Source organism: Botryllus schlosseri, chromosome 13 (genome assembly GCF_051294905.1).
Source record: "Botryllus schlosseri isolate E-star chromosome 13, Bs_hap1, whole genome shotgun sequence".
Lineage (NCBI taxonomy): Eukaryota > Metazoa > Chordata > Ascidiacea > Stolidobranchia > Styelidae > Botryllus > Botryllus schlosseri.
In genome coordinates this window covers 1737446-1752591 of record NC_137248.1, presented here as the reverse complement: position 1 = coordinate 1752591, position 15146 = coordinate 1737446, and the positions used below count along the sequence as shown (strand labels likewise).

Here is a 15146-nt window from a genome sequence, read left to right as displayed (position 1 = left end):
AAAAGCGGTATTTTGAGCTCTGAGCGAAAAGTTGACATTTTTTTTTTTAGTCAACCGATCACAAAGTGGGAAAAATTCACCGATTTTTGAGAATTCTTCTCCGGTTTTGCAAGTCTCAAATTTCTGAAAAAGTGTCCTCTTTTTAGATTTCCAAAATATGGTAGCCCTATACTAATCGGGACAGTTTTATGAAATCAGAAAAGTTAATTTACCGAAATAGAAACATCTGATTTTCTGAAATGTATTGGAAATCTTGTGTTGACTAAAAAGAGGTTGGTTTTAAGATGTGACTCTCGATTCGTGCGGGAGCAAGGCTGGAAGTCAAGCCTAAAAGATTTTTTCTGAGTACGTGAGAATGGCGAATGTCTGCACCCCAAGCTTGAATCGTTTCGCACCTGTACGGTACACACTTCAGTTCTTCTGTAGCGTTTTCAGTACAATCACTAGCAGAGATTTAGTACCGGCATTTCGCTATAATTAGTCAACTCAAGTTATCCAGTTGTCCAAGTCTTCTAACTACGTAGTTCCTCTGAATGCATCACAAATTACGTTAGATAGATCGGAGCGTTCAGGCCACAAGCCCTAAGCTAAAACGCTCCTGTATCTCTGAATCATAAAAAGACCTAGCATTTCTCAACTTTGTGATGTCAAATCATAGTAATTCCTATAGAAGAACTCATTTAATAAAGAACAGTCAATGCGACTCAAAAATGACATGAAGTATAATGCCAAGATGTTCAATGCTCATGGTATACTACTATGCGATCAGAGACATTTTCGTCATATAGAAGTAGACAATTACAGAATCACTGTACATTGGAAGCATATAACACCATCTCGAGAGCATAGAATACAGCTGAACGAAAAATGCCAGTGTCGCATGTATATTGTGATCGCTATGAACCGTAGTGAGATGCTTATTCATCTTGTCATACTATTGAAAAGTAGTTTCCTAGAAACATGAGTGATCTTGTGAAATCTATGAGTCTCAATCAGAGCAAACAGTAAACTTGAGCAGTTGAGCTGAATTATTTTTCATGGAGCAAAGAGGTATACGAACAATAAGATGCAACCATGTACAACATCAGTGTTGATAGACAATTAAAGAATATAGTACAGCAACTAGTAGATAGTTCAACAGTTGCATCACAATCATAATTGGTGAGACGTCTGTTGATATACAGAGGTCTTTTCAATTCTCTACTAGTTGATGACGATTACCCCTGACGAGTGCCAGCTGAAAAGATTCAGGTTTATTTCAATGTGAATATATTATTCAATTGAATATTGAAGTTCTTCTCATTATACAATAGATCATGAGCCATACACATTAGACACGTAGCAAGATTTTTATTCTGACTATGCACACGACGCACATGTCATAGCTGCATAGAAAACACCTATTAATACATTACAATTGGCAGTTATTATTTCAAGCCTAGACGCAATATTCACAATAAAACACACAATACATAATGTCAAGTAACGAAAAGATGGGATGATGTCACCTCTGAGGCAACGCAAATTGTGACCCGAGTCAAATCTTGTCATTCCAAAACTTTTCAAGCCAAGTCACGCAATTTTCATGGTGACTTGACTCACTCATTAAAAAAAATGTGACTCAAGTCATCCCAACACTGGTCCAAACGACCATGTGCTGTCTATCAATCAAATGTCCATCACAAGCAATATCACAGATTCACGGCATTTGATAAATATAATTTTTAATAACCAATTCGATCGGTTCACGACACAAAGGGCATTTCCTGTGGGATCTGAGCACTTTCAAAGCGCATTTATAGCAACAGTATTGGTGACCTGTTTTTCCGTGAACGAATGAAGCGTCATTAGGATTTTCGCGGCATATGTTACAAATTCCGGGCCTTTCCGGAAATTGCGGTTTGTTAAATGGCAGTGACGAAGATGCACCTGTTTTTTGTTCGCTACTGCAAGCTTGAGAGTCATTTTCAGGTGATTGATTTACAGAAATTGGTTTGCAAGAAATTTTTTTGAGTTTTACCGAATCATTTTCAATTGCTCGTACCTTAGACACAGATGTATCAAGAGGATCGGGAGAAAGCGACCTTTTCAATGATTTTCCATCGACAACATCAACGCCTACAGGTTGGTTCACAATTTGAGACACTTTGGGTTTCATCCGACTTGTCGAACCTTCTAAATGACCTGCACGTGGGGGTAAGGGGGGAAGATCACTGTGGTCAGGCATTGTTCTGTTGTTAACTTCAAATTCTTGTGGATTGCTGGACCAAGAATTCAATTTTGGTGTATCCAACTTATTATCTAGCGGCAAGCTTTGACTTTTCCCGTTGGTATTGAAGGGTAACCAGTTTTTACGGTATTTCCAACACCGTTGGCAGTAACTTAAAGTAGGAGGATTCATTTCAGGACAAACAGAACATTGCCAATAGTCTTCAGTAATAGTGTTATCACTGCTGTCTGTTGCAGGTAATGAATTTGATGAATATGTTGTTGTTTCTTCTTCTGATTCATAGTAAGGCACTGTATCATCTGAATCGGTAGATGAACAAGAATCTGGTTCATACTCTATCATAAATCGACCATCAGAGGAAGGTACTTTACACGAATCAGATTCGCTACTGTCTGAATACTCAGTATCTTGTACGTAAGCTGTGGAATCGTCTTGCAGACTTCCAGACACAGTTTCCGCGTCGTCACCGTGTTTCTTTGTTGCATCTTTCTGCACGAAATACCACCAAGGCAACTGAGTCATCCAGTTAAAATCCAACCTCGACGCACTACTTTCTTCTAAGTTCTGGGAAGTAGTCTGGTTGTTTTCGAGTTGAGATACTTCCCGATTTGTGGCGGGTACTACATGCGGGAATATAAAATTCCATATCTCTTGGAAGGAACTGATTGTGAATATTTCCACGCCGAAAACGTCCTCCAAAGCGTCGCCTTTGCAGTGAATTATCTTCATGTTTTTCTTGTCGTGAAGCTTCTTCTTCTCAATGTACTTTCCTAAATACGTGACAATCTCTCTTGTTGTAAGAGATTCTTCACTGGCGCCAGCTGACTGTAATATGTTATACAGTTTATTTCTGACGATAAATCGCTGTTGTAGAGCCATGCTGAGGATAATCTGGAAAATATTGGTGATACTGATAAAGTAACATTCTAAGCGGAGGAATATTATATTTTCAGATAGTGGGGCATATGGTCATGTCTATCGACCCATCATAAAACTAGTGTCTGGGATATAACAAGAATAGGGTTTGAAGTATCGTTAGGTTATATAGTTGGGCCTCAGATCTTGATCCTAATTTTAAACGCCGTAAGTCTTGACATGTTCATAAGGAACCCTAAGCCAATTGGTGTTGGTCATGTTTTTGTGACTTCAATTTGAGTGCCAATCAGAACGCATTTGAGTGTGAGTATACTTTTTAACGCCAGTTGCGTCAAATCGAAATCGTTGCTGATGTTGAGTATAGAATCGTTATCGTGACCTCAGACCTGAGTCGCAATATGGAATCGCTGTCTTGTGCACACCAAAGATTCTATTGACTTCACACTGGTGTGACGCGTAGAGCCATCTTGGCACAGCACCAGATATATTACGCTAAACGTAGGCCTACCGGGATTCAAACCCGGACTGATAGACCCTATAATTGAGTACGAGTAGCATCAATGTCAGCAACTAGATATCTCAACCATCATAGAAACTAGCAGAAAATAGTTTATTATTCTACTTGAGTAGCAGCAATGTCGGCAACTACTCAAGAAGTAGAATAATGAAATATTTCATTCGAAATACGAGATCTTCAATAAATTCACTGAATTAACACAACTGTCGACTTCTCATATGATCAAGAGCGTTGATTGAGAGGACTGTGTCAGTGACTAAAACTACGTAAGCCTCCATCCCTGACTGCCAGACAGATAATTTACATCTGTTTACGTACGGTTCTGAACTACGGAGCACGCAACTCTTCAGAGTCCAGACCGTTCGAACAATGATAACTGAGATCTCGGCACTTCTTTTTTGCTCCAGTGGATATGCTTTGATATCGCAGGTATCGACGTGAGCATTCCAAGATATTAGCTCTAGCTAGACATATCTCGGGTTACCAGTTACGTTACGTCGTTGTGGGTCTGTGCAAGAAATTTCACAAGTGGTTAATTAACTATAACTCCTGATATACACTCACACATATATACATTATACATAGCTCCAGTTAGAGTCTAATGTTGCATCTTTAATACTTTATTACTTTTTTTGACGCAGTTCGAGCATAGCCTTTACAAAGGCTATGGTTCGAGTACGCTGGCTTATAAATAAAACGATATCGGAACCTTATGTTTAATTTTAGACCACATTATTCAAAACGCTGTGACCCTTTCATAGAATCTAATGTTGATGGTTGTAGACGATGCATTAGTTCGTGTAATATTTGTTTCTGGTTATTGGAGCGTGAAAAATGGAAATACCTTATTATTTGTTGCAGAAAATGCAGAATGCTCTTGCTCTTGCTCCTATACATGTTTCGTACCACGCTCATCCTTTTCTCGTTCGCCTTGACTCGACTTGACTCGAGTCAAAACTATAAAAGTCAAATTTATTCGTGAATCGGAACCTTGTGACTTGACTAAAAAAAGGTCAACTTTCCGGCTCAGCTCCCGAAATAGGCGTTGGAGCGTTACTTCTGTGCTGGTTTCCTGTATCTCAGTAGAATTTTGCCCTATATTTAACCAAAATTCTCAAAAAAGAGGACATTTGGGCGTCCTCCTGGGACACTTTCAAAAAAGAGGACAAATACTCTTAAAAGAGGACGTATGATAACCCTACGTAACAGCAATGATATATATATCATTGGTAACAGTGATAATAGCTTTAAATTCAGTAGGCTTCGAGCCGAGTATTCTAGTATCACATAGTATGAATGATGTGGAGAGTTGGTATAGGAGAGAGAGAGAGAGTCTTTATTTTTTCATCCAACCAAAATACATAATACGCGGCAGTGGTGGCGGTACAGAAAATATGCATGCACACTTGCACAGTATTCGGTATTAGATAGGAATGATCGATAAGACCGTGAAGGTCATCTAGTCTGATCACACCAGCATCAAACAGGTACACTTGACTCTAAACAGTCTGGCTGTAAAAAATGTAATTGTAGTTAAAAAAAAATAAAATAGAAGAAAAATTAAACGATGGTAGCAAATGATCAATGAAGCAATGTCTGGGCGAGGTAGGGCAACAGTGTTAGTGTAACGACAAGAGGTGATCAAGTAGGGCTTTTTTGAATCTATTATAAGGCAATTCACGGATATGTGGTGGTAATGCATTCCAGATGATAGGTCCCGAGTAGTCGATAGATCTCTTAGTTAGGTTGCTATTGGGTGGGGGTAAGTAGATATTTCCTTTAGACGAGGATCTCGTGTAATGGGAGTGGACATTTTTAGCAGGGATGAAAAAGTCATCAAACACAGGAGGCAAACTATTGGAAAAATATTTGTGAATGACTTTTGATACTTCGAAGCGATATAGTTTGTCAACTTGCAAAATTCGGTGCTTAGGGTACGGTACTACGTAGTAAGGGGATAGTTTGGTGCGAAAAGGTACAGATGAGATCAGCCGTATTGCACGGTTTTGCAGGGTTCGAATTCTGCACAAAAATGTCGTGCATGCACTTCCCCATACTACGATTCCATATTGCAGGTGAGAGTGGATAAGAAAGAAATATATGGTTCGTAGTATTGATCTGGGAACCAAAGATTGCAGACGGGTCATTATTCCCACACACCGAGCTAGTTTCGATATTGTGCATTATGCAATATGCTGCTTCCAAGACATTTTGGCATCAATGGTGACGCCGAGATATTTTGCTGAGTCACATATGGAGATTTGTTTATGATTCATGTTCACAGTGAAACTATGATTGGCTTTTATACAACCACAAAAATATAATTACAGTTCTACAGTGCGTTAATGATTTAGCTAATTTGTGCCCGCACTTATATCGTTGCTCTGACAGTGAAAATGCTGTGGGTTGATCACGACTTCACAGATAATGTCACAGAAAACGACTCTTACTAGCGTCCCCCCCGAGTCATTACAATTCATACTTGAGCCCAATTCATGTACTCAAATTGGTGTCTCCAGCTGTATTATTGAATTTGAGATTACACTCGACATGTCAGAGTTTGGAACAAGTCATACCTGGGTCTGGGGGCAAGGATTTAAGGAGAGTAGGAAGCTTTTATTATTTTTTCGAGTGCTGAAATTATACGCACTTTGCCACTACGAGTGAATTTATCACCGGGGTTGTAGTTTTACAATCTGTTTTTCACGGTGCTAGGATAGAAACCGCCATTGGACAAATCCTAACCCTAGTCGAATAGCCATATTGTAACTTTCCACGTCATTCGTACTGCCGCCGTGACGTCGAAGACTCGACGATATGGCCGGGACTCTCTTGATTTTGCGCCGATGCATTCATGAGTATTTCTTATTTCCTACAGCGTGGATTCCGATGCCGGATAGACATTCGGAAGATAGACGGGCTCCAGCTACAAGTATTTTACATGTTTTTCCTGATTATTACATACGAATGCCGTACGATATTTTGAGTTCATGGGCCAAGGGGAACAGGCACACAGGCGCCACGGGACATGGGGATAGAACTAATGTCACCAACTACCGTCCGATATCCGTTCTCCCATGCATCGGGATTGTATTCGAAAAGTTGCTCCTCTCCCGCCTGTCCTCATTCCTCGCCAAAATGTCTGTCATTTCCCCTCAACAATTTGGCTTCCGAAACAAACACCAAACCGCTCATGCCCTCCTAACAGTGGCCGAACAGTACTATGATATCTCAGAGAAGCGAAATGTGGGATGTAGCATTTTTCTCGACCTAAAAAAAGCGTTTGACTGCGTAGATCATAAAATTCTCATCTCGAAATTGGCGCGTTACGGACTTCGGGGCCCACAACTTGAGCTCATGAAAAGTTACCTCACTGGACGCCAACAAATGGTTGCGATCTCAGACACCTTGTCCTCTCCTCACCCGGTGACCTGTGGTGTGCCCCAGGGCTCAGTACTTGGACCGGTCCTTTTCACCTTATATGTCAACGACATTTTTGAAACCTCCTCATTGAACACCACACTGTTCGCTGATGATACTCACCTCCTCTCTTCCGCATCTTCGACGGCAGAGCTGGATGCCCTGACTGGTGACCAAATGCCCAAAGTCCATGAGTGGACTGCCCAGAACAACCTTTGCATAAACGCCTCGAAATCACAATTGCTGACAGTCAATTCAAAAAATAACCTAACCGTTAATATCGCTGGTCAGCCCGTTTCCAACACAGATAATGCCAAATATCTCGGAGTTTTACTGGACTCGAACATGTCCTGGAAGAGTCATATTCAGTCCCTAGAAACTAACTTATCACCGAAGTGCGGCCTGTTCTACAGCCTTGGGCGCTTCATGCCAGCATGGGTTCTCCTGATACTCTTTAAATCCTTAATCCAATCGAAGTTACATTATGGCATCCTCTGTTGGGGGGCTGCCAGTAAAACTGCACTCAAGCCACTGCAGAAACTACAGCATAAAGTGCTCCGAATCATAGCTAGGGCCCCAAAGGGGCCTGGCTGCCCATCCAATAAGTCGCTGCTGAAGAGATTCGGCGTCCTAAACATAGAAGATATGCGGAAACTAGAAATCGCCAAGTTTATGTATCAGTTTCACTGCGGTCGTTGCCCCGAATATTTCAATGACTTCTTTACCTCTGAATCAAAAGCGCACAAGTACAACACACGCGCGTCCACGTCGTCCAAATATCATATGATCGACCGAAAAGATCATCGCTCCATCAAATATGCCGGACCTGATGTGTGGAACAGTATCCCGCCGGCCATCCGACAGTCGACGAGCATGTCCACATTCAAGTCGAAATACAAGCAATTACTACTAAATAAATACAGTCCATCCTCAAGATTACCGGACCACGACTGACCTATCGATCTCGCTTCCCATGACATGCCGCCCTATTTCTTGTCGCTTTCTTTTTCTATACTGTATTCTTTACTTTCATTCAGTGTGCATGCCTCCTCTTTACCACGCCTAGGCCAAGGTGGGTGTCCGATTCCATTGACAAATCCAAGTCGCTTCGACATCTTCCTGTCTATTCATTGTATCGCATTTTTTGTGGTGTATTGAACTGATAAAATTGCTAATAAACCAATGATGATGCCTTGCGGTTCAATCAATTAGTTTTTTATTAATATTTTCATCATTTTAAAACATCACAAGACTGCGATACAGCGAAAAGATAGGAAGGTGTCGAAACAACTTGGAGTAGCTGTCACGGTGGTTCTTTAACACTATTCTTTCGTCACAATGGTCACGCTCGACTCGCCTCATCGGACGGCAGAAGAAGCACGACCACGTTTCACTCTTTCTTTCGACGGCCGTGTAGTAAGCATGGTCATGAGTAGCTCCTAGTTTGGTAGGGCACTGACGTGATGTGTTTTTCATTTACAGTATTTGCAAGTATTTTTTAACGTCTTGTTAATAAGTTGGGTTAGTTGATCCGTGCTCACTGTTCGTCAATACAAAGTACCGGAAAGACACTGTCTCTGGATTAGCAAGCCAGTTAAGAATATCGAAAGTCAGTCATAGATACTATCAGCCAGATACTCTCGTCCAGCTCGGTCAAAGAGCTGAAACTCGTCCCTCAGGACAGTAGCCTTTAAGATCAGAGACCCACCTTAGCCTAAGGCCTAGGCGAAGTAAAGAAGAGGCATACACAGTTGCACACTGAATAACAAGTAATGCAGAGAATATAAGACGCAAGCGACAGAATAAGGTGTCGTATGTGGCGGAGGGCGAGGTCGATGTTAAGGTCGTGGTCCGGTATTCCTGAAGGCTGGCTAGTATTCATTTAGAAGAAAAATTGCTTGTCTTTCGACTTGAATGCGGACATGCTCGACGACTGTCGGATAGCCGGCGAGATGCTGAGCAATTTCACTTCCTCACTACCAGGGCTGTGGAGTCGGAGTCGGAGTCGGTGGAGTCGGAGTCGGAGTCTGGGTAATTTTCGCTTGATGGAGTCGGAGTCGTGAAAACTATAATAGCTGGAGTCGGAGTCGGTCGGAAAATACTGACTGGAGTCGGAGTCGGAGTTTGTGAGAATGACCCTGACTTCGACTCCGACTCCGACTCCAACTTCTCTATCATAAAAACATTTGCTTTTGAAGAATTTTCAATAGAATTTTTATGTACCACCAATCACTGTTATTAATGACCATACACATCAGGTGCGGCCAGCGCGTGGCACGCAGGCCAAATTTGGCACTCGAGAAGGTTAGGTGTGGCCTGCGAGGTAATTCTCGAAATTATTTATGACTTCAGGTACAATTGCAAGGCCAACCAAAATTTGATTAGCATGAACGCTAAATTTGATGATGACTAAAACAAGAGTTCTGACGCATTGACGTGTCCAGGGGCCAGCCACACTTTCCCCAGATCTTCGTATATGACCATAAAGTAGAATATTTCATAGCAGATTTAATTGACTTGAAATTTTTCTCGGTACTTCGCATGATTCGTTGTCACTAGATTTCTTGCATTCAGTATTTGAGCCCCCTTCTGAAAATTATAAATACCTATTATTCACAAAATTGAGTCTAACTATATTCGCAATTAGGAGATAACGTGTCGTCCAACATGCGACTTCGCTTGTGCACTCGCAGCGAGATCGTCGACAAAACATTTGCACAAAATGATAGAGGCATGTTCACTGATACCGTCGATTTTGCTATGTCTAAACGTCGAATAATCCTGTCCTTGCCAAATGAGCCCAGTGGTATACAGATGCGACCCCCAATGTATGTTAGCAAGATATTTGATATATTTCAGTCATTATGTTGCAAAAAAATTTCGCGCTTCGCGCGACCAGGGCATGATTCCGCACTGCACAGTTGCATGACATACTCTTATCAATTTTAGAGCGTATTAATATAAGTCTTGTTTGCAATGTTACCTAATTCGGCTCGCTCCTTATCGGACGACTAAAAAAAGGTTATCAACATTCCAGTTGCCCGCGCAATGGTTCGTAAATCTCATGTGTCCCTTTGGCCGAAAAAGTTGTCCACCCCTGATATAGATCAAATTAGACATTACTTGCAAATTACAACTCAGTTGCACAGGGGAAGGAAATCGCAATATGCGTTTTCGCGATTGTTAGTAAGAGTGTGTGTGCTTGTAATCAGGATAGTGTGCAATGACAAAATTAGTAAGTTCAATCTCTTTATTAGTTATTGCTGAATCATACACAAGAGCTACACTTGGATTTTTTAGCTACATTTTTATTATACAGGATTGGATATCTGCCATATTTGAATGATTCATACATTTCAGGATATTGGAGAGTCCATGTTATAAAAACATGAAAAAGGAAGGATATTTAGCAAATCTTTCTTTCATGTTAATTGCATAGTGGATAATTCGAGCTGTTCCACAATGAAACAATTTAGCATGCCACCGTTAATCATATGTTTGCATATGTTTAATGGTTGTATGATAGTCATTCAACCGACAATGTGGCATATAATTTTCGAAGTAAATTGGTAATAATGCTGGAGTCGGAGTCGGGAGTCGGAGTCGGAGTCGGTACGTTTAAAGCACTGAGCTATATAAACACTGGAGTGCGTTACTCGCGATATTTGCGTGATCAATTGGCCGCCATCTTTGGGTTAAGTTGATGGTTGCGCGTTAAGCTGGTAGTCAAGGCAGAAAAGGTTGGTTGATGTGACTGTTTTGATTACTCTTTGGCCTGGACATATCGATTTCGATGGTTCGGACAAGATAAGGTTATATATGTGTCATTGTATGTATTCATTTGCAAATATCTTCCTGATGTAGATTGCTTAACTCGTTGTATCCAGGTAAATAAACATATGCTTCTGCTCAAAAATTCCTGCTGGCCTTGAGTGCTGTTTTCACAATTACTGGGATAAGTCAATTGTCATGGCATTGATAATTCGATTTGGATATGATACCGTTAATCCTAAGGGAGCTTGATAATGTTGTCTTCTCTATCCCTACAGTTTCAGGTACTGTGTATGGCAATTTGATTTGGATATGATGCCATTAATCCTGAGGGAGCTTGCTGATGTTGTCTTTATACTCATTATAGCTTCAGTTTCATGTACTGCGTCCTCGAATTGTTGTTGCAAGCACACACTGTAATTTACTATTCTTACAAATCTTGAAAACCAGCAAACAGGCACATCTCAAGTATAAATAATTACCAAGCTATCAAATGATTGCAATGGATATTGTCAGTTTTGTTGTTATTTCCCAGGTACTGTATCTATAGGTAGTAAAAGCATATATGGCTATGACCACCAGCTTCAAGTTATTACCGGAGACTGCCTCAGAATCAGCCTGGCCTCGATACAAAATCTTCTTACTACAATGGCGCTGATGTCAATGCTATCGCTGCCAGCTACGTGGTGGCTATGAATACCACTGGCGGAGGAAAATTCAGCATCATGTGACATGACAAAGGCACAGCTACAATCAAAGTTATACGATCTAGTTGTTATTCTACTTATTCATTGTGTCAAAGTAGTCGAAATAAATTGTAGAAAGTGAAAGTGAGGATATGTGAGTTATGTGTAGCAATATGGGTTAGCGATTTCTGCAGAGGTGATCAAATGAGAGAAATAATATATTTATATCATTAAATGAGAGATACAAGATGAATGCATGAGTCCGTATTTAGATCGGGGTAGAATTGCCTAGTACTCACTGAAATTGACGCAATGTTGGTTACAACAATCTGCACTCGGAGTTTATTATCGTTATTGATTTGATCAGATCAATCATCGATGAAAAGATAGCAAGGTAACGCAACGACCCAGGGTTGTAATGACTCGAGTCATGACTCGACTCGAGTCAGACTCGAGTCACGATTTTCTGATGACTCGACTTGACTCGAGTCATTTTCTCAAAATGCGGAAATGACTCGACTCGACTCGAGTCAATCTGTGTATTGACTCGACTTGGACTCGAGTCATTGCGCATGACTCGAACCAAGTCATATGACTCGAGACGCAGACGGCCAAGACCGATATTTTATCGTAATTTCGAAGAATAGTAAAGTAACCACCCTGTTGGGATTTCGTTTATTGTTACTAGCACGTGAGAATGCGATCAGAACCTGCTAAAAGTGAGGAAAAGTACTATATTATAAAAGCGAACCATTCAAAATCACCAAACAGAGTTATAAAAAGTGAGTTTAACAAGATTTTAGCTGGGAACTGAGCAGTCTACGTATTGACTTGGACTCGACTCGAGTCATAATACCATGACTCGGACTCGACCCTCTGATCGATGACTTGGACTCGGACTTGACTTGGCGGTGAGTTGAAAATGACTCGACTTGACTCGAGTCAAAATTATAAAAGTGAAATTGACTTGTGACTCGGAGCCTTGTGACTTGGTTACAACCCTGCAACGACCTGAGGTAATCTACAAAATCTACACCCACCCACCTTTCGTTGCCTGCTAGATGAAGCATTCCTACCTGGTGCATTTTCGGATCAACCATTTCTGGGTTCACGCAGTTGCTGCCTACGTGATCCCTTTCTTCCCTACAAGACGATACATTACAACCTAGCTTTCGATCAACCATTTCTGGGATCACACGAAATACCGCGCTGTACTGTCTAGTACCCGAACTTTCGTTTTCAGAAACACTAGCTTCAGTCATGAGAAACGCAAGGTTATGAATGATTTTTCTATTAAAATAAGTAACATAAAAAAATAAAAACAGAAATATATTAATTAATTGTTATTGACTTGACGTCACCCTCGACGTAATTGAGGGTGATCTGAAAGTAAAATGTGGGATAAGTTAGGGCTTAATATCTGCGAACGAGGTACAATAAACGAACCAATTCTGATCGAAGTTGCAATTTAAAAGACCAAATTTGCTGACCACTCCCGTCTAGCAAAGTACCCATTCTGCTAGGCGGTTTCTGATGAGTTTGAGCATTTGACTAGGACTAAAATTACTTGGATTTGATGATGGGTAAATATGGACCAGGAAAACTAGACTCAATGTTCCTGGACGATATGTTTGCCCGCAATGCGGAAAGCCAAGCGGAGTAGCAGGAAAGCCCGTCGCATGTCAATGAAGCAACAGTTGCACCGGTTTCGTTAAGCTTGTTCATGCAAATTTCAACCAAATTTGCTCGTTCCGATCCTGTCAAACCATTATTAAAAAAGAATCCAAGCGGAATCTTCCAGCTCACTTGGTAGACGACTGAATTTTTGTGGCATTACTTCTCCGCACAAATCGCTGATCAAATTTTTTTTTTTCAGAGATGCAATGACCTCATCCAGAGTTTTCACTTTTTTTCTCAGGCGGCATGTCCTCATTTTGGCAGCATGCAACCCCTTTTTAATTTGTACCACTCTACGGCGTTGCTGTTGAATCAGCTTTTGAGGAGAGGCACGTGCACAGTAACTGCGGTCGTGGAGAACTGCTTCACCAGTTTGTGCTTTACAATAACGTTTCTTATCTTGAAGTGTTGCTGGTCTTGCTTGCCGTTTGTTGGAAGCCTGAAATTCACGAATTTCACATCAACAGAGGCTAGAGTAAGGGTATACTTATATAAACTTAACTTTAGAAGTAAATATATAAATGTCTACTGTACCTTTGACCTCATATATTTCGGAAAGTTCAGAAATCTCGTTGGCACCGCATTCTCCCTCAAACGTATCAACTGGCCCACATGGTAAATGGCACTTTCCGGAAAATGATCGGAGCAGATAACTGACGATCTTGATGGGACCCAGTTTTTTGTTTTCATGCTTTCTAACCATCTTCCTTTCAGCGATTCATTAGTAGGAAAGCTGCATTATATGGAGCATTGTATGAAGCAAAGCACACTAAATAGTCAATTCTTTGTTATGAGCTATGATAAAAGCAGAAGGGACATAAAATAACTTGTCTGATAAAATTATACATCTGCCACTTTTCACTCCATAGGCTATTGTATTCAAGATTGACGCAGCTTTCTAAAGCTAAAGCAGTTCAAAGGTAAACCTTGAAAAATATATTTGAATAAATAAATTGACAGTTTCGCACAAAGCTATAAGGAATAAAGATGAACTCGACTATTTGTTTAGTATTTGTTTAGCATCTGAAAAAGATATCCTGTTTTAACTATGCTGATGAAAACCCATCTAGGCCATTAATTGAATCTTTTCCTTGTATTCCTACTCTTGCCTACATAGCATAAGCAAGAATTGAAAACTGATTATTGGCCGAACTGCTTGTACTCGATCACATGGACAAAATACGAAGAGTGAGATGGACATTATTACAGATATTGATGATGAACATTACATAGAGGATATGGTGACACGGATTTCTGCTGGTAGTCTGGTCTGGTCATTTCATTCATATAGCTGCAACGAAATGTTCTGCTACCACTTTACCATGACCTGTTCATTACAACTGTGACTGATCTGGGCATGTCTGGCTGCTATGCTTATTCTGTTATTCACTTACCGGTGAAAATTTCTGGGGTATCGACGCTTTACTATCGACTTTTCATCACTACTGCCGTTACTATTACTTCTCCCATACGACTCACTGGATATCTTCTTCCGCCTTTTACTACACCCATAGGCACAGCAAAGGCTACCACTACCACCTGATGAACGTACTATCTTCGACATGTCGAATTACACAGAATATCAATATACTGACACGAGATATTGGGCTGAAACAAATCCTGAATGTTAGAATAATTAGTCATTCAAAGCTCTATACGCATACAATACTACAGAACCAACACGAATCAAATATATTCAAACACTGACCGCTTTTCCATAAGCCCCCGTATTAAATCGATTAACCGAGCACCCACAATGCATCTGCGCATTGAGATCACGCAAATTTGCTTAGCCGGAGATAGCAGTAGTTCGGGGCTTGGTTTAAAGACCCAGGAGTCGGAGTCGGAGTCGGTACGTTTAAAGACTCAGGAGTCGGAGTCGGAGTCGGAGTCGGTATATTGAAAATGTGTGGAGTCGGAGTCGGAGCCGGAGTCGGTGGTAAAATTTACCGACTCCACAGCCCTGCTC

At 40.9% G+C, this 15146-nt stretch overlaps 3 protein-coding genes across 3 annotated transcripts in view; 1 reads left to right on the top strand and 2 right to left on the bottom strand.

Moving 5' to 3' along the window:
* Positions 1-15146, top strand: part of LOC145454808 (solute carrier family 15 member 2-like) — a 383011-nt gene that overhangs the window by 15001 nt on the left and 352864 nt on the right. The gene's annotated exons all lie outside the window — the stretch shown is intronic.
* Positions 662-3994, bottom strand: LOC145454345 (E3 ubiquitin-protein ligase Mdm2-like). The gene has a single exon (XM_080332344.1). The coding sequence runs from the start codon at positions 3107-3109 to the stop codon at positions 1700-1702; it is 1410 nt and encodes a 469-aa protein (XP_080188470.1). The 5' UTR covers positions 3110-3994; the 3' UTR covers positions 662-1699.
* On the bottom strand, positions 12776-14994 carry LOC145453842 (THAP domain-containing protein 2-like). Its single transcript, XM_080331820.1, has 3 exons — positions 14572-14994; positions 13712-13910; positions 12776-13616 (listed from the first exon to the last, which is right to left on the bottom strand). Exons 1-3 carry the CDS (start codon positions 14739-14741, stop codon positions 13272-13274), a joined length of 714 nt encoding a protein of 237 aa, XP_080187946.1. The 5' UTR covers positions 14742-14994; the 3' UTR covers positions 12776-13271.

What these genes read in the sequence shown, in the direction of transcription:
- LOC145454345 (XM_080332344.1), bottom strand. Translation starts at nt 3,109, where the DNA reads ATGGCTCTACAACAGCGATTTATCGTCAGAAATAAACTGTATAACATA.
- LOC145453842 (XM_080331820.1), bottom strand. Translation starts at nt 14,741, where the DNA reads ATGTCGAAGATAGTACGTTCATCAGGTGGTAGTGGTAGCCTTTGCTGT. An exon ending in TACCCCAGAAATTTTCACCG is followed by an intron (nt 13,911 to 14,571) that starts GTAAGTGAATAA and finishes CATATAATGCAG; the next exon opens with CTTTCCTACTAATGAATCGC. An exon ending in CGAAATATATGAGGTCAAAG is followed by an intron (nt 13,617 to 13,711) that starts GTACAGTAGACA and finishes CGTGAATTTCAG; the next exon opens with GCTTCCAACAAACGGCAAGC.